The 24,178-nt window shown below is 39.4% G+C and overlaps 1 protein-coding gene across 2 annotated transcripts in view; it reads left to right on the top strand.

Moving 5' to 3' along the window:
* The window catches only part of atp9b (ATPase phospholipid transporting 9B), a 47,897-nt gene extending 23,934 nt beyond the window's left edge, over nt 1–23,963 (top strand). For both annotated transcript variants that reach the window (XM_023394887.2, XM_087170591.1), the window contains exons 12-29: nt 1,421–1,581; nt 1,933–2,075; nt 5,412–5,524; nt 8,574–8,825; nt 12,843–13,004; nt 13,192–13,284; nt 15,145–15,228; nt 15,987–16,157; nt 16,287–16,385; nt 16,509–16,598; nt 16,823–16,967; nt 17,468–17,532; nt 18,293–18,448; nt 18,686–18,750; nt 18,894–19,002; nt 19,504–19,561; nt 20,982–21,185; nt 22,262–23,963. In XM_023394887.2, coding sequence (XP_023250655.1) covers nt 1,421–1,581; nt 1,933–2,075; nt 5,412–5,524; nt 8,574–8,825; nt 12,843–13,004; nt 13,192–13,284; nt 15,145–15,228; nt 15,987–16,157; nt 16,287–16,385; nt 16,509–16,598; nt 16,823–16,967; nt 17,468–17,532; nt 18,293–18,448; nt 18,686–18,750; nt 18,894–19,002; nt 19,504–19,561; nt 20,982–21,185; nt 22,262–22,398 — 2,307 coding nt within the window. In that variant the 3' untranslated portion in view covers nt 22,399–23,963. The remainder of the gene's footprint in view (nt 1–1,420; nt 1,582–1,932; nt 2,076–5,411; nt 5,525–8,573; nt 8,826–12,842; nt 13,005–13,191; nt 13,285–15,144; nt 15,229–15,986; nt 16,158–16,286; nt 16,386–16,508; nt 16,599–16,822; nt 16,968–17,467; nt 17,533–18,292; nt 18,449–18,685; nt 18,751–18,893; nt 19,003–19,503; nt 19,562–20,981; nt 21,186–22,261) is intronic.
* The last annotated feature ends 215 nt before the right edge of the window (nt 23,964–24,178 follow it).

The raw sequence follows: 24,178 nt of genomic DNA, 5'->3' as shown, positions 1-24,178 counted from the left end.
GGCCTGAATCTGAGCTTAGTGACCATGTCAGAGTGTCAGAATTAATCGTTTAGATTGAAAAAAAGCTGATAGATTCATCGTTAGAAAAATAGTTGTTAGTGGCAGCCCGAGACTGAAGTCCAGATATTCTTTGGGTTTAACTCATGAATATTCATGAGGGGCTGCAATCCTTCATCAGACTTCACACACATGCTAAAATACAAGCCACACAGGCAGATTGAATCATTCCTTTCACTTTTAATGGCTCGGAGATGAATGGAGTAAAATATGCACTTTTATTCATTGATAGCATCTTTAGGTTGAGGTAATTGAGTCCTTTTCTCCCCCCTTGACTGAATGAATAATGACTTCATCTGATCCCCAGCAAGGCCTGGAAAATTTAGACCAGCCATTGTTCGAGCAGAAGGGGATCCTTTGCTTTTCAGGCATGCACTGTGCTCTCCGTCTTAATTTTTCTTCATTTTAATCCACCCAAACCCCCTATTTTTCTCAATAGCTCAACCATGAACCATGTAGTGAGGCGCTGGGGTGGGGAGATGCCACCCTCTCGTTCCCCTAACCCTTCCCTTCCCTGCTCCACACTCTGCTACTGGGAGTTTTAACAGCAACTGATAAATCAGTCACACTGGTCTCCCAGCTCTCCCAGTCCTCAGGGGAATGGGCTTGGTGGGGGTTTTAGGCACTGGAGGAATTTTCCTGCTTTTTATATGTGCTTGCGCCCCTCCCCTCCTTTTCAGAGCAGTTCCTTTTATTTGAGGGAGGAGAGATGTTATGTTCTTGTGTTTTTGTAAGCGTGGTGCGTCAGATGAAAGCCCTCTGTGTACCGGGCTTTGCTGTGAACGCTGCCAGAAAGGGGAAGGGCGCTTCTTTATTTGACATCTTTTTCCCACATGCTCCATTGGCTGGGAGATACACTCGAAAAATAAGACAACTCTGACCCCTTGTTTTTGTCTTTTTTTTTTTCTCAATATGGGAACTCTCTCTGTCTGTGAGGCCTTTTGACGTTCTGTTGCATTCAAGGACAAAACTTCAGCATGACGTGTTCGTAGTTTACCACAAAATAATGCCACCAATAAACTTATTTATGCCGAACACACACGGTTTGCAAGAATGTCTTTCATTGGCTTTGCTTTGGTTTTCTTTTTTTGGTTTTGGGAGCAGATGGGAAAATTACAAAGAGACTTCTAGAAACAAGATGTTTATTCTTAATCTTGAGTTTGTGCTTATTTTTTGTAAGTTTATGAATTGTGTAAGTGCTTTTCAATGGAAACACAGCTGTGGATCAAACATAATACACATCCTCCTCAGATCTTACTCAAATTATTTCTACAGTTTACAGTTTACTCTGACCAGGAAATGGGTAGCACACTCATTTTGTAATATCTGCTGGCTTTGACCGCTGACCTCTTGTCCCCAAAAGGTCGGCCTTCTGGATCTGGAGCTGAACCGCCTCACCAAGGCCCTGTTCCTGGCCCAGGTGGTTCTTTCTGTTGTCATGGTAGCACTGCAGGGGTTTGTGGGTCCGTGGTTCCGCAACCTTTTCCGATTCATCGTGCTTTTCTCTTACATCATCCCCATCAGGTACTTCACTCTGTGATTCTTGCCGTTCTCTGAAATGGAGCTGCTCTTTGTTCTCACAACCAAAAAGTGAAGCAGGACGCTGATTTTTATTAAATTTTCTTTTCTTTTTTGACCATGTTGCGTCAAAATGGAAAACATTCTAAATGGAAAAAAAAATTGAAAAAATGAGAATCTACTGTATCAGTTTTGAAACACCAGTTTTCCATCTGCTTCTTTTTCAGCTTTCAACTCAAAGAGAGTACCTCTTTGATATGAAAATATAATCTGTCAATTCAGTGTTTGTTGCAGTTTTGTTTCTGTTTTACTGTTTTACTCTGTTAAGATTTATGTGTTTTTCCCCACCATGTTTAGCTTGCGTGTCAATCTGGATATGGGGAAGTCGGCGTACGGCTGGATGATCATGAAAGATGAAAACATCCCCGGCACAGTAGTGAGAACCAGCACCATCCCTGAAGAACTCGGCCGGTTGGTCTACCTGCTGACAGACAAGACAGGTAGGAGATTATAGTCACACAAGATTGTTGGTACTTGAATTAAAGCAAAATTATAATTGTGAAAAATGATCATCGTTCATCAAAGATCTGTCTCGAAATGAGCAGGGTGACAGTATTGTATGTGTGTAATGTAGGTTTTAGGTTTCATGTTCAACAATAATTCTTTTGGGAACTTCTTTTGTCCAGTTTTATGCTTCATCGGCACTGTTGTGTAGCACTCATTCAACCCTTGATCAAAGCAGTATCAGCAAGAATACCAGCTATGAAGCATATTATGTGTGTGACTCAAAAGAGCTACAACATCGTAAGAAGTGAGTGGAACCCGATGTTCCACTGACATAATGTTTTCAAAAAGATGCACATGATAAAACAAAATCATGTAGTAAACCCAATAAAATGCACAACAAATAATCACCACCTGCTGAACAGATGGTGAGTCAGTCACACATCACTGCAGAATACAATGTTTTATATATAATCACCTCAATATTTTGCCATTTTTATTATGTCTCCCCGCCGGTGAGCCATATTGTTTTCAGGTTGTACGTCTCATTCTCCTGGACACGATATCTCAGTAATGCCTTGACGGAACTTCTTCAAATTTGATACAAACATTCATTAGGACTCATGGATGAACTGATTAGACTTTGGTGGTCAAAGGTTAAAGGTCAAGGTCACAGTGACGCCACAGTTTTGGCCTTGTGAACGCAATATCTCCGTAACACCCTGAGGAAATTTCTTCAAATTTGGCCTCACAAAACACTTTTTAACTCAAGATTTCACAGCAATTATGACAAATTTCACACAAATGGTTCATATTGTCTCTGACTCTGGATAAACAGGGATGTAACCTGGAAGTAGTCTGAGTGGAGGAGGCAGACAACCACCAGGAGGTGATTCTAGTTTAAATTGTAAAATTGTCAACTAAAGTTTCCAAATATCTTAAGAATTTCCAGGTGTTATTTAGTCTTCCATCATCTTCCTTCATTTCACTATCACGGCCTGATTCTCTAATAACAAACGTAACACAGTGTGTTACACCGAGTGATAAAAAGGTCCTAACGCGCTTCTTTGTCTCGGCACGCTGATCTAGGTAGGAACAGATTAGCTGCACAGCCAATTTATCCAGGTTGATAGTTAGAGAACACGGAGAGAAGAACAAACAATCAATCCATTAGAATTGGTTAACCCTGTGGCTCTAATGTTTTTGGAAGTTAGATGTCCTCTAATCAGCTTCACGCTCTATCAGCACACACTCTGACAGCAGACATCCATTAAACGAAGCCATTGCCCTCGTTTTCAGTTTGTTTTTGTTTTTTGTTCTTTTAGCATCTGAACATTCACTCAGTCTTTTTGTATGCAATGTTGTGTCTTGTCTGTTAATTAGAGAGGACATGCAGTCCATATTGGTAATGAGATTAGGTCAGTGAGAAGGCAGTCACACCACCCTGCAGGTCCCATGATGCATTGTAGGCAGTCCTCTGAGGACAGTATATGTGTGTGTGTGTGTGTGTCTGTCTGTCTGTCTGTCAGAGATAAATTAATATCTTTTCTTCTGTGCTATGAAGTATTGGCAACATGATTGAGACGCAGCTGATGTATTTTTACTCCTGAACTGAAACTGCTGATATTTTTATTGAAATACTTCGTTACTCCACATGTTTTCACAGCTTTGTGTTTGCAGAGCAGAAGTATTTTTTTACTTTGATTCGATTTTCTTTGTTTCTGGTTATTCAGAAAGTGTTTGAAAACAAAGATTACATTTAAATGAAGAACTGAACCAGGAAACCCAATGTTATTATTGACTATAAACGCTACGTAAATCCAGCTTTTCTCAGCTAGGCCATCAAATTATCCATGCTGATGTATCGGCTGATATTAGCTTATTATTAGCTTTGTTATATGTCCAATGAGACAGAAAAAGAAATTGCAATGTACAAAAATGCCAAACTAGATTTGAGTTACATAGTTTGATTGTTTTTTTAACTATAAAATGTTCTGCTTAGTATTTATCATGGTCACAGTTCTATGAAAAACTAGAATCACCTCCTCCGCAACTCAGACTAGTTTCAGGTTACATCCCTGTTTATCCACAGTCAAAAAATATTTACCATTTGTGTGAAATTTTGTCATAATTGCTGTGAAGTCTTGAGTACCACAATTGTTGCTTACATTTTGTTATGTCAGAAAAATGACTGTCTAATGATGATGTCATTATTTTTTTTTTTGCTGGACTTATACTTTAGATCAGGGATGCCAGTGTGAAACTGGTCAGGGGGCCAGATTTTTTTCAAGTCAGACCTCAGCGGGCCAAATTACACTTTCGAACTGAAAAGACCAAACACTGACTCAACATCACTGTTTGAAATTATTCATTAAGGCCTACACATCAAAAAGAAATTGCATTGGCACCACAATAGCCTCACAATGAGGCCTACAATTACATAGAAGCCTAAAGCAAGTTACAGTACCCTCTGAAAACGTAACATTGTCCGATCCATGCTAGGGCTGTCAAAACTGCTCAAAAATGACGTTCGAATATTCCCTCTAAAAAACATATATATTCAAACTATTTGAATATCTATTTGCGCATTATTCAATGACGCGCATCACATCAATACCAGGACAAACTAATACAATGAGACATAACTACTGTATAGGTAGGCTAGTTTATTTAAGTTTAAACATATTTGACAACATATTACCTACATAAAAATAACATGAACTAATGGCCAAGACCGCAGAGCTCACTCTAGCTCTCACACTTGCTCACTCGCTCTCTCTCTCTCTCTCTCTCTCTCTCTCTCTCTCCTCCCTCTCCCTCTCGCCCGCCCCCTCGCGCTCTCTGTGCATACTAGTTTAAATGAACAACAACAATAAACAAATGCTGAGTGCTGATCAATTAGGGATGGGCGATATCTCTTTCACTGGTATCACTGCTATATCGTCCACACGCGAGGGGAGGAGGGGGGCTCACTGCGCTGTTTGTCTCCCGCTCTGTGCTCACAACAGGCAGCTCCGCAGGATTAATGAAGTATGTAAAAAATTTAATAAAATAAAAAAATAAAACATTAAATTAAAAAAAAAAAAAATGCTCTCCCATATCAACCCACGGGCCGGATGTGATGTTCAATCAGGCCGGGTCCGGCCCGCGGGCCGTAACCATGGCATCCCTGCACTAGATGCTTTTGATGTGTCTTAAACATTTGGCCGCAATTACCGTCACACAAGTAAGAGCAGTGATAACATGAATAACTTGAAACCAACAGTCATGTGTAGGTGATGTATTTTCTTTATGGTCTGTTGGTTTTTAAACACCTGGTCTTCTGATCGCAGGCACTCTGACACAGAATGAAATGATCTTCAAGCGGCTTCACCTGGGAACAGTTTCCTATGGCACTGACACCATGGATGAGATACAGAACCACATAGTCCAGTCATATGCACAGGTGAGTTGTCCTGTTACCCAATATACAATGTGATAAATGAAGGCAGGTGCTTCAAAAAAGGTGTTCACAGAAAAAAACCTAAATGTCCCAAAAGAACTTGATTGATTCAAGACTTTAAAACCTGAGACCCTTCAGACCTTGACCATAAACACAACCTCGATCCTGTCAACTAAAATGCTGTCAACAGTCTTTTGTTAATGTGATTGTGTTAATGAGCAGGTCAAATAAAACCAAAGCTTTACTGTGTGGCAATATACCATCCACTGTAAGAGAGAAAATATGACAACAAAAGTCTGCATTTCTACATTTTTAAACATCACATACATATGTGTATATATATATATATATATATATATCTTATTATATCTTGTGCCCTTGAACAATCAAATTGAAGAATATTGACTCTTAAAAAGTATCAGAATCAGCCTTTATATTTTCAGCATGTAATTTGTGCATAATTGTAGAATTCCAACTCCTCGTCTGATCATTAAAACCTCAGGACTTTCTGACATGTGACAGTAGGAAAAGGTGTAAATAATAAAATGGATAATGGCTGAGTTTCATTTAGCAGCTTCAGTTTCAGGAACCTGGTATTGTTCATGCTGGCGATTTTGAAGTGGTCCTTTTGTACTTTTTCCTGTCTTTTAACAAAAATTCATTTATTCTCATTAGTGATATAAAATATATCTGGCCCAGTCTGTAACACTGGGCAGAATCAAGCAAAGGGAAGCCAACTCGTCACTTTCAGTATGAACATTAGTGTCCTGTGCAGGAGTGGATACGTTGAAATGTACTAAATGTACTAATGTACTATTTTTCACTCCATGGTTTTCCTGCTTATTCCCGCCTCTCCCTGTAGATCAGTTTAATCAATTTTTATATTTAGCTAAGGACAAGTTTTCCAGGAAACAAACCCATATTGTTCATTCATCATGTGGTGTCCCTCAGCGACTCCCTGTACTGTAAGTGAGTGTTTTCCTCGCTGGGTGGCTCAGATCTGGCTGCAGTCTTGACAGAATGATATTGTTCACTCTCAGCCAGCTCCAAACAGCTGGTCGACACTGAAACCATCTGCCCCACACCCTCATATGTAATCTCAGCTAATGAAAAATGACTAGTCTTTTTAGAGCTGTACAGCCGAAGCAGGGCGGAGCAGCAACGTCTCTGCTCAGCTGACACGTACTATGCTATAGTTTTCTAAAACTTCTTCAGATTTCTTGTTTTATCCAACCAACAGTTGAAAATTCAGAAATATTTAATTTACAATGATTTAAAACAGAGAAAATCTGAAAATTCTCACATTAAAGATACAGGAAATAGCAAATGTTTGAAATTTTTCCTTAATATTTTACTTACATAATTGATTATCAAAATTGCTGACAGTTAATTTAATCAGCTGATCATTCCAGCACAACTATAATTTTTACTTGATTTTTTTAGAGCAGAAAAAAAACAATTCAATGGTAATGGTGCATCTCATAATCTATATCTATAATAATTCGGCTAAATCATGCAAACGTTTCAGTTTTTACATGTACATGACATTACATTTATTTACTTTCCTTTATTTTACCAGGACTTCCCATTGAGATTAAAAAAAAAAAAAAAAATTCTTTTTCAGAGAGACCTGTCCATGACAGCAGCCGTACAAACATCCCACACCTCAAAATATAGGAAATAAAACATGAAATACCACATATACCACATGACAGCAATTTGAGCTTCATGTCCTCTCAAGAAAACAAGTACCTGTCTCATTTACCACTTTCTTTATGTTGCCCCTAAAGTTGCCAGTGGATATAAGTGTATCTAATTCTAAGGTCTAAGGTCTTTCTGCTGATTATTCCATGTCCAAGGTGCAGAATAAAAAAATGCAGTTTCCCCCAGATCTGTGAAAAGAGAGTACAGAGGTCAGCTGGAAATTTACCCAGTATCATTTTGTAGATCTGCATAAGTATTTAAAAAAGTTAGTATGCAATAAGTCTAATAAAACAATTTTCAGTTATTCTTCTTTTACATTGAATTTGTGTGACAGACTGACCTAATGATATCTATAGATCATTCTGTCGCTCTTAATTCAGGTTGTCATGTTGTGTCCTCACTGTACTCTCTCGCCTGCTCGGCAGGATTGAAGGTTAATAATAATAATAAGTTTAACCCAGAATGCTTCAGCAGAGCGCATCGCTCCCATCACACTCAGCTGGCACAGTGGGTCGTCTGCTGCTCACCAGTCACCGCACAGTTTAAGTAATGGTTGATGTCAAAACAGCGGAACATACAAAAGGCCCTCGAACCAGATATGACATGATAAAGATGGTGACACACCACCTCCCCTCGCTGTGTCAGAGTGATGGGCTGCAAGTCTGGGATCAGATCTAGTTGTCTGTCACATGCAGAGATCCTATAGTGCAGGAAATAACTGGAAAGGTCCCAACATTTGAAATAAGTCTGAAGAGGTTATTTTATTTTATTATTTTTTTTATTTTTATTTTTTTGCAAATATGTTTTATTGAGCAAAAGAAAGTTATACACAAAGTAAACAGTTGTACCAGTGCTCATTTTCATAGTAAGAAAGGATTATAGAATTATATTAATGTACATTCACAGGTATTAAACTGTTGATATAAAAGTAGGACTGTCCTTAGGATTTGAACATTATCCAAGATAAACAATAGAAAAAGAAAGGGGAAATTAAAAAAACTAAATAAATAACTGAACAAATAATTAAATAATTACACCAAATTAAAATTTAAAAAAATAAATGTGAAAGTGCTCAATAATAAATAAGAGAGAGGTTTTTTTAATATGATTCAGATGTTAGAAGCATGGATGAGCTTGGTTTGTGAAGCTAAATTTGGTCAAGGTAAGTTTGGTTTGTTGTAGTTTCTCTAGGAACAGATTATGGAAATGTTAGCAATTAATCATCAATAAAAGCGGTGTTTAACTGTACTGTATTAGAGTTTAACTGTACTCCGGTCGTACATGCTGTTTTTTTAAGTCACAGAGTATTTATAGAGCTCATTGCTCACACTGTTCGTTGCTATTTCAGGTGACTTCCCAGTCTTCCAACAGCAGCGCCAACAGCACGACTCCATCGAGGAAGACCCAGGCGTCCGGCCCGAAAGTTCGTAAGAGTGTCAGCAGTCGCATCCACGAGGCGGTGAAGGCCATCGCCTTGTGCCACAACGTCACCCCAGTCTACGAGTCACACGTCAGCGTCAACGGAGAGACGGAGTCCGCTGAGGCCGATCAGGACTTCAGCGACGATAACCGCACCTACCAGGCCTCCAGCCCCGACGAGGTAGATATGTGATATGAGAACATTTTTTGTAATAGAAAACAGCAGCCAAAAGGAAAATGGACTGATAGACAAATAATTAAAATGAATTTCACAATTACTGGCAACTCAGGGTTCAGGGTACTGGGTGGACAGGACGCAGCTCTGGTAGAGTCTTAGCTTGGTGTTGGTGCCGTACTGTGCCAACTTCCAGATGTTTTTAGCCTTGCTGAGTCGGCTCTTGATGTAGGAAGCTACTGACAGGAAGATGGAAGTCCTGAACGCCAAATGCAAGACCAAGATTGGATTCTGGAACATCTGAACCATGTTACTGAATTTACATCTGTAAATATGCAGAATACAAATTCTGCTCTTGACATGATATCATGGCATGTTTCAGATCAGTTATTGCCAGTCTTCTCTCGTCATCCAGATCTAGTTGTTCTTTTTTAGCCTTTGTGTTTATCTGTGATGCAATTTTCAGGGAGATTTAATCTAATTTTATTTTTGGTGACAATTTTGTCTTCCAACGATTATGAAAACAAGATAACCGAAACGATTTTCGTGCCTCATTCTGTTTCACATCAAATTTAAATCCCCCCCTACAAAACCATTCCTCCATCCACATCCTGGTTACGTTTCAGCGTACGTTAGCGACGTATGTCGGAGTTGGTGCAGTGCACTACAACATATCTGATCTAATTCATTTTGGTCTAATTTATTTTTATTGATTATTTTTATATAGTTTTCAGTAGGTTGTGGAAGTACACAATATAGTTGATCTTATTTATTTTGATCTAATTTGTTTTTATAAATTTTTATATTATATATTTATTTTTTATTTGTTTTGACCCCCCCCCCACAGTTTCCTCCATGTTTTAATGTTTTATTGTTGACCCTAAATAACCCTGCTTTGTCAAAACAGTCATTTTAGTCATTTCATGGACAGAGAGCCAGAGGTCATGAACTCCTTGTAGAGGTTAAGCTATTTAATCGTCTGTATTTGCTTCTTGAGAATTTACTGCTTCAACTGAAGGAAGAATGCAGCAACAAAAATGATCCCCAAAGGCATCTCCATAGCTTCCTCTCTCCTCTGGCCGTCTCTCTGTGTAACCCAAGAGTTAGAGCTTTTATGACTCAGGTCCTCAAGACTTAAAGTGTATTTGTTTCTAATGGTTCTTTAGAATGTATCAAGAACGAAATCCAAAGATCTAATACTGGGGAAGATTTTGATCATGGAAAGTATTTTTTTAAGAGTGGTTGAATGTATATTGAGGGAGAGTTCATCTTCCCATACACACCCACGTTGAAGACGTTGACATGTTTATCACCCTCGACATGTGAGGCTTCATAAAGCCTTTGTGAGACCTGCATACTTTGTGTCAAACCCCGGCCAAGTGTAGCAAGTCAAAATGAAGATAAAAAGGTGGTGAAAGATAAATCTCTGTTTTCCATTTTGCCCGTCTGTCCTCCTCCACGACTTGATGTATATATTTATTTATATATCTGCTCTCTCTTCTCTCTCCGTTGTCTCTCGCTGCTCGGATTGATCAATATTTAATTTTCTCTCAGAGACGATGAGGGGTGGAGGTCTGTGATCGTTGGTGGAGCTCTCTCTTCCCCTTCTACTATATTCTTTGTTCTTTCTCTGTGCTTTTATTTCCCCCTCTCTCTCTCCTCATCTCTCGCTCTCTCTCTCTCTCTCCTCAGTCTCATCGACTGCTGCAGCAGATCTTGGCCGCCGCTCCTCTGTCAGTGATAGTTTGTTTGGCCCTGGCTCTCTCCTCTGCCTCTCTAATGTAATGAGCTATCATTAAGGAGATGAAGTGCGCCGGCCACTGAGGTCAGGGCAGGGGTCATCTGACAGTAAGGTTGAACAGACTCCTTCTAGAACCTCTGACCCTCATAATATCAGACAAGAGTGTTTGACTGTAGCCTTTAATGACCGCCATGTCCAGGAAAGTGGGTGCTTCATCACTTCCAATTAGCTGTAACTGACAGCCTCAGTGAGGATATCAGACGTATACTGTAGTGTGAGCCATAAGGAAGGATGACACTATCAGCATCATTATCAGCTTATGATTGGCCAAATTAACAAAATGGTGCTATGTTTTAATCATTTATATTTAGAGTAATTTCAGTTTCAATAATGGCAGCTTGATATAAACAGTTTTTTAAAGATATAATCACATGACATACATATACACAAACATGAAAGTACACGAAACACAAAATAAAGTTGATAATGTTACATTTAGGTTTGAGCACTATTAATATATTGATTAGAGATAATTATAAAAGGGGAATAATGACCTATAAATATAACTAGATCTGTGGCTCATGAGTTGTGTTGAATCAGACTCACTTTTGATCTGGAGATGTAGTGTTCAAAATAAAATCTGAGGAGGATTTAAGTTTCACTTTGTTTATCCATAAAACTGTTGATTTACAGCGTTTAAAACATAATTAGCCAGTGCTGGTTTCAGAATATAGGAAATAAATACCGGTAATATAAAACCATAAGTAGAAATGACATAAAGCTATATTCCATGATAAAATACATTTAAAAAGTTTTCATAATGTATTTAAACAGTGTTTTAACCTTCTGTAAGGATAACCTGATTTTCTTCATATTCAAAGATGCCACACAGGTTTTTGCATGTGCTGCTGTTTTCACCTTCTCTTCCTCCTCCTGTTTATTTTCCTGCTGTAGACAGAAATGATGTGCTTCTACAAATTACTAAACTTGCTGTTGGTCGGTGATGAAAGTGTATGTGTCGTCACATTGGTCATCTGTGATGCTAACAGCTCTACACTCTACATTCTCATTCCTCACTCAAACCATTTACCATTTAGCCCAGTAGAATATAAAGATTATAGATAGCATTACTGCTCCAGAATCTGTTGTAAAACAAAGTTAAATGATTCCAAAATAATTTCAGCTGTTGAGTGTTTTCCTCTTATATTTGAATTTAACTGTTCAGGGTCCATTTTCATCATGACATGCTTCAGCTGCTGTTCATTTTAAAGGCAGTGCTGCCACTGTGATTTACATGATCAGTAGGATCTTGTGAATACAGTTGAAATGATTGATCGGGTTGTTTGAGCCAGTCGCTGTCGTAAAGTCGTCAGCTGCCGTCTTTTCTATGACTGTCGTAACACGTGATTCATGTGCAGCTTGTATCGGAGTCGACAAAGCTTTAACTAGTTTCAGAGGAGCTGATAAAGTCGATTGAAGAACCAGGTTTAGGATGCTCAGCACACACACACACACACACACACACACACACACACACACACCAGGATAATGACACACAGATGTGTGTTAAGTAAATATAGGCAGCCCTTTTTACGGAGCTCAAAGGGGGAGCAGGAGAAATGACGGGGTATTACCAGGAAGTTCCAATTTGTAGGTCAGAGTATAATAACAACCTTTGAGTGAGCAAATTGAAAATGAACCCATTGAGAATTGAGTCGTGTGCAGCTGAACGCTCACTCGGGGGCCGCAGTTCCTGCTGAGGAGAGAAAGAGGAAAGAGAAACAGAAAAACACTTTATCTGGAGCTGAATGAGAAGAATCTGAGCAGCTCTGGAGATACCGCAACTTTTTCATGCCTTGTCTTTACACAGAAAGGGAAATTAGACTCAATCAGATTATGGTCTATGGGTTTCCTTATTCCTCATTCGTTTTTTTTTTTTTGCATTTGATAGACCCCTTTTTACATCAGAAGTCAATGTTATTTTCAGTCATTGATTTTATTTTCTAAAATCCCATTTGTATCATAAAGTTGTAAATAAAATGTGAGAATACTGCTCAAAAATGGATTTAATCTGCAGCAAATGCATCCAGTCTTTTTCCTTCTGTGTTGTATCAGTCCGACCTTCAGGTGTTTCACTTTCGAGCCTTTTCTTCATAAATCTTTATATTGCTAACTAAAATCCATCACCTTGTAAACCTTTTGTTTTATTTAAGTATAACTCTAAGGGTCAAAATGCCATATTTTATGATTGTGAGCCTGTTGTGTTTGTGTGTTTTCCTCAGGTGGCGCTGGTGCGGTGGACGGAGAGCGTTGGCCTGACCCTGGTGAACAGAGACCTGACCTCCCTGCAGCTGAAGACTCCTTCAGGACAGATCCTCTCCTTCCACATCCTGCAGATCTTCCCCTTCACCTCCGAGAGCAAGAGGATGGGCATCATCGTCAGGGTGTGAACCTAATGCAAAACAATATGATGTGTGGATGCTGCTTTCTGTGTGGTCTTTTTACTGCTGAATCGTGTGTTTGTCACCACTGAAACTAGCTGCTGAAGCTACATGATGATTGGTTTAGAAATATATTTTTCTGCAGCAGTACATTTAATAGCAGATGAAATGCTGTTTGAATTTGATTCAGGAGGAGTCGACAGGAGACATCGCTTTCTACATGAAGGGAGCTGATGTTGCCATGGCGAGCATCGTCCAATACAACGACTGGTTGGAGGAAGAGGTAAAGACTTCACCCTTTGAACCCTTGCAGCCAGTTTGTCCATCAGCAGTCATGTGACCTCTTGACGTTAGAATACTTAAGATGATTAATGTGTGGACATCTGTCATTAGTGGTGTTTTGTGTAAGTGCGGTTAAATACTACAGCAAACACTCCTTTAGCAGCTACTTTGTCAGAAGTTCACAAGAGCAGTGGGTGCATATATTTACAGTACAACCAAGCAAACTTCATAATAAAAGGTTGTGTCAGATGGATTCTTTTAATGTGAAGCAGCAGCAGTAGGAAGTGCTCTGATCCAGCTGAGGGAGACTGAAGAGAAAACGCTGACGATTTGATCTATATAGAGAGGTAATTACATAATGTAAATACACTGAAAGGCCATTGCTGAAAGATATATTTGCTGAGTGATAAAAACAGGGTTTAGTTTATTAGAAATCGTCAAATTCCTTCCAGACATGTTTTCAACTCTGTTAAAAAAATACTCAAAATCTGGGTCGAAGCTCATCTCCTCTTACTTCCTGATTGAGAAACCTGGATCAGGCCTTGAGCCCCGCCCACCACCTGCTTGCTCCAGGTGGACAGGTGAAAGAGCAGAGAGCATCAAGATGGTTAGAGGAGGAAACATCAGAGAGACTCAGCCACATGTTTGAGCCTCAGTCAGACCCAGACTCAGATGAGGAGTCTGAGACCAGAACCAGAGACTAGCAGACGGATCAGAGCGGTTAGCGTAGTTAGCATCTTTTATTTGTTTATGTAGTTTGTAACTGGCAGTGGATGAAACAGTGTTAGTGGTTGTGCTAATGCTAACTCTCTCTCTGTGTACTGACAAGGTTTCAGGTTTATTTAGCCCCGCCCCCGTCTCCACAAGTTGACAGGATTGGTTCCTTAGGTTTGTGATGTATGAAACCCTGGCTGTCTGAAACTGTTTTTATGAGACTGTCATTGGTTCGCTGCAGTTCAAGGTGGGAACACTCCGTCATGGTGTTGATGAATATTTCACTCATCATATTTCTTGTATTGCATAAAAACGTCATATGGACGTTAATAATGTTAAACACTTGATTTTCACCGGAGGGGTCTTTTAAAGATCATAACTTTGACTTGTCTTTTAACAAGACTGCGAATCCTAAAATGAGTCGCTGTGGATGAAACTGTCAGCAAAATGAAAAATTAAATTCTGGTAAACAACATTAAATAAATGTAAGAACAGATGTTCATAGCCATAATTCTTTTCGTCCAATAACCTCCTCTAATCAGGACACTCATGGAGAGATCAACAGGCCGAGTCTACACCAGTTTAGTGGTCGAAGGTCTTGTGTGCATACGTTCATAATTATATTGGCATTATTGAGTCATTTAGCACCGGGGGCAGCTTTTGATTTAATTAGTGACCTAGATAAAGTTGAAGTAATTACAATATGTCATATTCTTGAACAATGGTGCTAATGATGTCCTGTTGGCTGTTAATATCCCACTGTCAAATCAACCGGCGCTATGGTTACTGTGCTTGTCAATAACCAATCAGCAGGACAGATTCGCCTCATCGGTGTTTCATATCAAAAATAAACCGCCATCCACGCCTTTGTTTTACTGTGTCCTCTGGATTGCACCAGAGGCTATGTTATTCAATATTGATTTCTTTTGGTGTTGGTAACAATATGCCGCTATCGACTTTACTGTACATGGTGTACTTATACAGCAGCTGCTCTGATAGAACAGATGATCTGCTCCGTATTTGAATTTTAAAGATACATAAACTTTTATTTTAAATAATGGAAATCCTCAGATTCATCCAAGAAATAAAGTGTGCTTGAGGTTGAAAATCCTCCTGCTCACTAATGTCATCCTCTCCTCTCCATCAGTGTGGGAACATGGCCAGAGAAGGTCTGAGGACGCTGGTGGTGGCCAAGAAGTCTCTGTCTGAGGAGCAGTATCAGGACTTCGAGGTACAGATGCCTTTCAGTCTGCTCTCTGTGCCGTCTGCGCCCTTCAATAAATCTCCTTTGTTTCGTTTTCTGACATGGACACAAGGCTGTGTGATATATCGATAGAATATCAGCTTCATTGTGTGATGTGTCTGGGAGTTTGTTATTCCTAAATTCATAAACTTAAACTTTCATAAACTTAAACTTAATCTTAAATATTTTCATTTTTCTCGCCCTCAAAAGGAAACTCCACAGACTTTACATTAAAGTCTTTTTTACAGGTCTTCTGGAGTATTACTGTTTTGTGAATATGTGTCTGAAATGGACAGTGTGATATATATATTTATTGATTTTGCTGTGTAGACAAATATGAAAGGTATTTGATTAGCAAATCATAAAAACAACTATATAGATAAACCAAAAGAAAGAAAAAACAAACAAACTCAAGTTCAAATTAAATGCTGCCTTAAATATTTCTCTCTGTTTCATCATAAAAATCCACATTATAAGGAATATTGACTTAGAATGTTTTGTTTGTGTTAAACAATTCCTTTAAACACAAACAAATAGTAATCCTCAAAATATTGTCACATCATCTGTATTCAAGTATTTGGTTGAAAAACCTAAAAGGTTTCAGTTTGAGAACTTAACCAGCCCATTTTTCTCTGCTTCTTTCCTCCCTGTGATGGGACTCTTTAAGTTTTAGTTTGAACAGCTCTGTTAAGTATTTCTTTTTTATGTCAATTTTATCTCCACTTTTCTCCTCCCTCTCTGTTCAGAATCGCTACAACCAGGCAAAGCTGAGCATCCATGACCGAGCCCTGAAGGTTGCAGCAGTGGTGGAGAGTCTGGAGAGGGAGATGGAGCTTCTGTGTCTGACCGGTGTAGAAGACCAGCTCCAAGCAGATGTCAGACCAACACTGGAGCTGCTCAGGAACGCTGGCATCAAGGTTAGCAAAGGAAAATAAAGACTGGATAGTTTCTTCACCAGCAGCCTGAAGAATTCTGATTATTAATATATATAAAGTTCGGGAAAACCACATCCTCAATCCACCTGCATGCCGATCTTGTTCTCTTAGATTTGGATGTTGACGGGGGACAAGCTCGAGACAGCTACGTGCATCGCCAAAAGCTCCCATTTGGTCTCCAGAAACCAGGACATCCACGTCTTCAGACCGGTATGTTGTTTTGCTCGGCCTTTTGTCCCGGTGCTCTGTGATCACAATGCGCCTCCTTAATGGGAGATAACAAAAAGCCTAAACTGTTTTTGTGGCTAATTGTATTGTGTGGCTCTCGAGCAGGTCTCAAACAGAGGAGAGGCCCATCTGGAGCTCAACGCCTTCAGAAGGAAACATGACTGTGCTCTGGTCATCTCTGGAGACTCCTTAGAGGTACTGAAACACAGCACAGCACACAGTGACATTTCCCTGTACAACAGATGATGCTGAGGCTGCAGCCAAAACAGGCCATGAGAGAATAGAAAGTGCGTCTCAGCCAAAACTAATAGTTTGGAGTTCAACCAAGGCCTTTAGTAAAAAAAACATAACAGATAAGCAGGAGTTTTAAGTTTTTGTTTGAGGGGAAATTGATCAGTGTTTTAATTTTTGTGTTGCAGCTGTGTTTGAGGTATTATGAGCACGAGTTTGTGGAGCTGGCGTGTCAGTGTCCAGCAGTGGTCTGCTGTCGCTGCTCCCCAACTCAGAAGGCCCATATCGTCACACTCCTGCAGCAGCACACGGCCAACAGAACCTGTGCCATAGGTGAGTGTTGACAGATGTGTGGCAGCAGCAGTACAACGTTTGGACGGTGGTTGGCCTTTCAGTCTGTGTAGATGCAGCTCTGTCCCTCAGGGAGGACGATATGAGACACTGAACTGTGGATGGTTTGATAGCTTGATGGCTTGAAGAAGGTGAATTGGTAATTACTCTGAAGCTGCTCCAGAGCAAAACACTTAATTGATCAACCACTCACCTGTCATATCCCAGATGTGCATATTTAATGCAGGAGGTCCTGAAAAGCTCAGATTGATTGTATATTGAACACAAAGACACACAGACGTACGAGCACACACCAGAGCAAATAGTAAAAATACTTCTTATATTACTTATGTCACTTCTTTCATCCACAAGGTGGCAGCCAAAGCTCAGTGAGAGAGTCACCTACCGTGTGTTACTCTCATAAACTTAAACATACATTGTATGTAAATAATGTGTAGCTATTTACACACAGCTAAACAATGTGTTTTTCTATTGTGTGTCAGGTGATGGAGGAAATGATGTCAGCATGATCCAGGCTGCTCACTGTGGTATAGGAATCGAAGGAAAGGTAAAGTGACTACAGACCTTCTCATTATAACCACAAGTGTTATTCTGGATTAGACTCTATTACCTGATTCAATCAGATGAACTCTGATATATTTGACATCAATTAGATTACTAGTAAAATAGTGTGTACTTTTTCTTCTACAGCTAATTGTGTAGCAGTTTGATGTTATTTTTCTCTGAAGGGCACATGTCTTACTTGACTTACTTACTTAAAGTACTTTAGAGCCACCAAAACAGTGTTTAACAGCATGAAAACATTTCTTTTGATAACTCTTTATCATCTTAATTAGATTTGTCTTTGCTTCCTTTGAAAACTCAATTTACATGTAATGCACTGTATATGCCTTTGTTTTCAATTTTAGGTTGACATCATTTGTTTTAGCAGGACGTGACACTGAAATGTTGGCGCTGTGTAACCCAGCTGAATGCATATATTCAGCTTTCACAGGCTTCATCTGCTTTTACTGTAGTTTTATCTGCTGCTATTGTATTTTACCTGCTGTTACCTTGTGCAGTAATTCAATGTCCACCACTTGAGCACCTTATTATTACAATTGACATGTTCCACTATTTGTTATGTCTTAGTTGTCTATTAAGTCCGTTATGTCTATTTGTGTTTGTATATTTATATTCATACCTTTTTTATATGACTGCACATTGAGCTAGGTTCTGCTGTGCACCTCTGTTGTTTGGTCTAAAGTTCACTCTGACCTTTGACAGCAGAATCACTGTGTCTTTAACGTGTTTGTTTCTCTGAGCAGGAAGGGAAACAAGCGTCTCTGGCCGCAGACTTCTCCATCACTCAGTTTAAACACATCGGCCGTCTGCTCATGGTTCATGGGAGGAACAGCTACAAACGCTCTGCAGCGCTGGGTCAGTTCGTCATGCACAGAGGCATGATCATCTCCACCATGCAGGTACGCTGATCAGTGCAACTCTGTTCTGTTAAATGAAGGTCAAATAAACATGTTACAATTGCAGCAATGTCTTTTAAAGTCCTGTTTGAGGCTGTTTTGCTCTTAGTGTCTGTTCTTAAGTAATTGTCTTGTTTTTAATTTGTGCTGTGGTGAAGACAAAGACAATTTTCTACATTGTGGACAATAAAGTTCCAAACTAACTAACTTTACGACACTGTTTACGTTCTGTGTCCTCAGGCCGTCTTCTCCTCCATATTCTTCTTCGCCTCCGTGCCGTTGTACCAGGGTTTCCTCATGGTCGGGTATGTGTCTGGCGTCTTTTCCAAAACTCTCATCAACATGTGGAGAATCATCTCACAGCAGCACAAACAGATACGTGGATATATTTGATAATGTTAACATGTTTATACTTTGTTCATTTCTCTGGACACTCTGCTCTGTGCAGGTATGCAACCATCTACACCATGTTTCCAGTGTTCTCCCTGGTTCTGGACCAAGATGTGAAGCCAGAGATGGCTCTGCTCTACCCAGAGCTTTACAAAGACCTCACCAAGGTACAGTTGACTTTTTATTATGTCTCTGCGTCGGCAACAGCCAGAGCCGGACACATGTTTGTCTGTCCTGTTCTAATGGACACAACATCTCAGTAACGCCTCGAGTGAACTTGGACTCAACAATGAACTCATTAGATTTTGGTGGTCAAAGGTCAAGGTCGTGATGACCTCACACAGTACGGTTTTGGTCTTGTGAACGCAACATCTCCTTAACACCTTGAAGGAATTTCTTCAAATTTGTTGAAAACCTTCACCTGGACTCAAGAACGACCTGATTAGATTTTGGTGGCTGAAGGTCAAAGATCAAGGTCACAATGACCTCAGAAAAACACTTCTTATCCATTACTCAAGACTTCACACAGCAATTATGACGAAATTTTTACACCAATGGTTCAGATTTTATATGGAAAAATTCCCTTTGCCCTCACTTTCTTCCCCTAACAGCTTTCAGACATGTGAAAGTACAGCTGCACTGATTGATCTCTGCTTTCTCTCTTTCAGGGTCGCTCGTTATCTTTCAAGACTTTCCTCATTTGGGTTTTGATCAGTGTTTATCAAGGTAAGCTGCACACGCACTTTCTTAAAGTTATATTTGCAGATGAAAACATTAGTTTCATTAAAATAACCTTTTTAGCAGAACCAACTGCAACATAACCGTATCTGTGTCTGCCATAACCAACTGTCAATGGAACTCTTCAACCACCGTTTCATCATTTCTACTGTGTCTAATACCGCGATCCTTGGGCCCCTCCAAACTCTCAGATAGTCCGTTTCTCAGTATCTTAGGTTTCCAACCACCATCTGCTTTTACATGCAGCTTTTGTCTGTCCAGTAAATCGATATTTCTGTAATCGCTAAGCCATACAGCGTGTGAGAAAGATCTATGTTCCTGCTCGAGCGTGACTTCCTGACAGCTCAAGGTTTTTTAATTAAATGCCAAAACCGGGTCTGTGTAAAAAAAAAAAAAACAAAAAGAAAAAGAAAAACAAGACGGTATGAGAGGACAACAGCACAGGAGGAAAATATTAGGCACCAATCTGCCTTAATTTATTACAGGGTTTGACTCGCTGGAATGTCCTGTATGAAGAAGTAATTATGCGATCAGTTATAGGCTGTTAAGCTCAGTTTGTGCAGTGTTATGATAAAATGAAAGGCTATCAGGATACAGGAGGCACCAAGAGATGAGTGAGCGTCTGAACGCTTAAAGACTTTGACCAGACTGAAACACTGGAGCACATTGTGCATCTTTCCCCTCATAAATAATTGTATTGAATCAGTTCTTATCTCCAGACACATTAATCCTTAACTCAATGTCCCAGTCAACCAGTTCTAATTATCCCAGTTGTACTGGGCAGAACTGACCAGGGCTGAATTTTATTTTGAAAATACTTCTTTGGATGTCTTTCTCTTGGTGCAAGACTAGTCCCACGTGGGCAAATTTTTTATTTTATTTTATTTTTATTTTTTGTGCGTGTCACTTTAAAAAAAGAAAAAATTTGATCCAAGCAAATTTGGATCTTTTTTTTTTTATTTTCGTTTTTGACAAAAAAAAAATGCTAATATGATATGACGAAATGTAATACAATATAATATAAAGTAGTGTAGAATAATATGATAATAGTGTGGTGGCGTTATGACAGAATAGTGTGTATTATTTATATAATATATAAATAATATATAAATTATAAATAATGGGCAGTTGTAATAAAGTATTTTGAATTATTTTTGTGCAGTCGTGTATTTGATTTCTTGTTTCTCAGTCACATCCGAGTTATTATAACAGGTCAAAACAAACATTAACTTTATTGCACAGAGCCACAAAGATCCTAGAAAAAAGAAATAAATGTTTACCCAGACCCACATTCAACACTCAACACTGTGACACTGATCCAGTTCCGACATTTTGATCTTTATTAAAGTGAAGAAACTTGTTTGGCTTTGACGTCATTTAGTCGTTGTGTTTCCTCTGGCGCCTCCAGGTGGCATCCTCATGTACGGCGCGATGCTGCTGTTTGAGTCTGAGTTCGTGCACGTGGTCGCCATCTCCTTCACGGCGCTCATCCTGACCGAGCTGCTGATGGTGGCTCTGACGATTCGCACCTGGCACTGGCTCATGGTCGTGGCCGAGTTCTTCAGCCTCGGCTGCTACCTCGCCTCGCTCGCCTTCCTCAATGAGTACTTTGGTAGGTACTTTTTGTTTTACTTACTGTAGATACTGTAGAAGAACTTAAGAAATACATATGAGCAGCAGTTAACTTACTTACTTACTTATTTTTGTCATTGATTAATCTACTGGTTATTTTCCTTATTAATCAATTGATGGTTTTATCCATAGAATGTCAGAAAATACAGATAAAGTAAGATTTCCCAGAACACAAGGTGTGGTCCTCACTTTGCTGTTTAGACCAAACAACTGTCAAAAACCCAAAGAAATTCAGGTTATTATCATGTGTGATGAAGAAAAGCTGCAAATCCACATTTGAGAAGCTGAAACCAGGAAATATTCGGTATCTTTGCTTGAAAATTCCCTAAAGAATTAATCAATTGTGAAAATAGTAGATCATCTAATGGATAATTGACTTTCTCTCATGTTTACCTACTATAAGTAGCCGTGAGCTTTCAGTACAGTGGATGGATAACTTTACTTTTTGGTTTAAGTCCAGGACTGAACAAAGTGAGCTCTTCGAGGTTCCTCGTTGTTCTTCACTGCACCTGCATCAGTTGATTTTGATGTAATGCTTTGTGTTGTGCAGTAGTTCAGCTCTGTGCTTTTATAGCTTCTTTCTTCTTCTTCTTCTTGTTTTTGCTCTGCACTCACTCTCTTTCTGCTGCACCTCTTTTGCTTCTGTACGTTGGCACCAGGCATAGGCAGGGTCTCCTTTGGAGCTTTTCTTGGTAGGTGTGCAGCTTGTGAATTAAAGTCATTCCCTCCATCTCTCTGTCCCAGTGACATTTAATGTCTCACCATATCTGTTTCCATTTTCATTTGAGTGTTTTAAAGTCATGTGTATTGCAGCTCTGTTTGGTCTCATGACATTTCTGTCATGCCATTTATTCCATACTCCAACACATGAAGACCACTATCTGAATCTGGCTTTCTGAGCTGCATCGGGACTGTTCATGTTGTTTTTATCTCTTATAATCAAGTGATGGTGACTCTTCATCACTTGACTGAACATCTATGATCCTGTACAGTCACAACACAACACTGTGTAACACATGTGTAACTAAACGAGTGTGTCTCCGTTTGCTCTCCCAGACTTGTCGTTCATCACGACTTGGCCTTTCCTGTGGAAGGTGTCCGCCATCACGCTGGTCAGCTGTCTTCCTCTTTACATCATCAAATACCTGAAGCGCAAGTTTTCACCACCGAGCTACTCCAAACTGTCCTCGTGAGCTACACTGGATTACCTGTGTTTGTTTTGTAGTTCTGTGCTTCTCTGATATTTCTATCTTCAGCACTTTTTTTTACTCACTGATCCTCAGTGATGGACCCACCGAGGTCGAGGAACCACTGGAACAATCAAGAATGGAGAGAAATGAAATAATCGTTCTTTGGATTAATTTCACTGAGACTTGGGATTACTTGAAAACACAGAGCACATAGTAAAAGACTACAAATATGACTGCACTCAGAAGGCTTGGAACACTTGACCCTGTTTGGTCAGAGAGGGTCGACCTGCCTTCTTCAAACACATCAGCTTCAAATGTCATTTTCTACAGTTCTGATGCTTTTCTGTCAAAATTTTTTATATGTGGAGTTCAGATTTTTTTAAGTGTTATTTTATATTCCAGGTATTACTTGCAGTTTCTGGCCTGCGTCCTCAAACAGTATTGAGTTGCTGTTAGGGATTTAAAAAAAAAAAAAGATCATTTACTTTAATGTTATTGTAGATAAAGCCTTTACTACTGCAGTCAATCTAAACCTCACTACATTTAACTCCTGTACAAATGTGCATTAACCAAAAAATAAGATCATCTACAACGACATTCAGAGAGAAGATGATGAGCAGCTTCAAACTGAACTCGTGCATTTGCTGCTGTTTGTCCTCTGCATTTTTAAGACGGTGAATGACATCATCAGGCTCTCATCTCCGTAATATAAAAACCAGCACTCCAAAGCAACATTAATTGTTGTGTTGTCTGCATATTTGGCCTTGATTATGTCTCGTCGGTGGCCACCAGTCCTCCTGCTGGGACGTGGCAGCTCTGCTTTGTGCCTCATTATGATGTATGTTAATGTGCTGAAGCGTCGGACGTTCAACAATCAGTCTGAGATTTTGGTTTGTCGCTCGTCTGGTCAGATTTGCCTCTGTTCTCTGACGTTTTTCTGATGGTGAAACTACTTTAAAAGTCACAGTGAAAGCAACTGAAACACACTGATGGCTGTTATTTTTAGACCTTTATTGACGATACGACTCCCCCGGGCGTTGGCGTGACTTTGGCCTGTGGTGGAGGTCGACATTCAGCTCTTTTTTTGAGGGGGAATGAGTTTTATCATTCACTTTATGTCTCTCTAATTAAATATTTGTAGTTTAGCTATGTTTATTAGTCAGGTTGTCATTTTCTTTTGAATCATAATTGAGTTTAACTCAGGTTGATCATTCCTAAACAGCTGTATTATTTTGATTTTATTCTGACAACCATTCTGTAAAAAAAAAAGAAAGACAAACAGTGGACGTAGTTATTTTGAAGAAAGAGTTGATGCAACTGACAGACTTTGATGCAGATTGGCATTTAGGTTTTGAATCGATTTGTTGATGATTTACATTCTTACAAGAAACGACTCCACACGATTCTTGTTTTCTTTTTCACTCTGTGTCGTACGTCTCTGTGTTTGTGCTGTTGTATAAACTCTTTTTTTTCCCTGTGAATTTGCTTTCCATGTCCCACACTGCAATTTCTAACAGTGTCTGTTATTTATAATATTGTTATTGATTAAAGGGTAATTAAAAAAGAAATGACGGATGCAGACCATCAAGGTTTTATCCAATGTGAAATTCATCGTGTGGCCACCAGATGGAGCCAGAGACCAGATACTGACAGAGTGAGGATGCAACATGTAAAGAGCAAATCACTCAGCAGAGAAACTCGAGTTCAGTCAGTGAAAATACAGAGGAGACATGAAGCAAACTCCTCTGTTTATACCATAGGTGTGTAAAATCTTGAGGTGCTT

This window comes from Seriola lalandi, unplaced genomic scaffold, assembly GCF_002814215.2.
Source record: "Seriola lalandi dorsalis isolate HSWRI2012SDOR001 ecotype SW California unplaced genomic scaffold, Sedor1 jcf7180002054954, whole genome shotgun sequence".
Classification (NCBI taxonomy): Eukaryota; Metazoa; Chordata; class Actinopteri; order Carangiformes; family Carangidae; genus Seriola; species Seriola lalandi.
The sequence above is the reverse complement of the archived record's forward strand: the minus strand, read 5'-3'. Positions and strand labels throughout refer to the sequence as shown.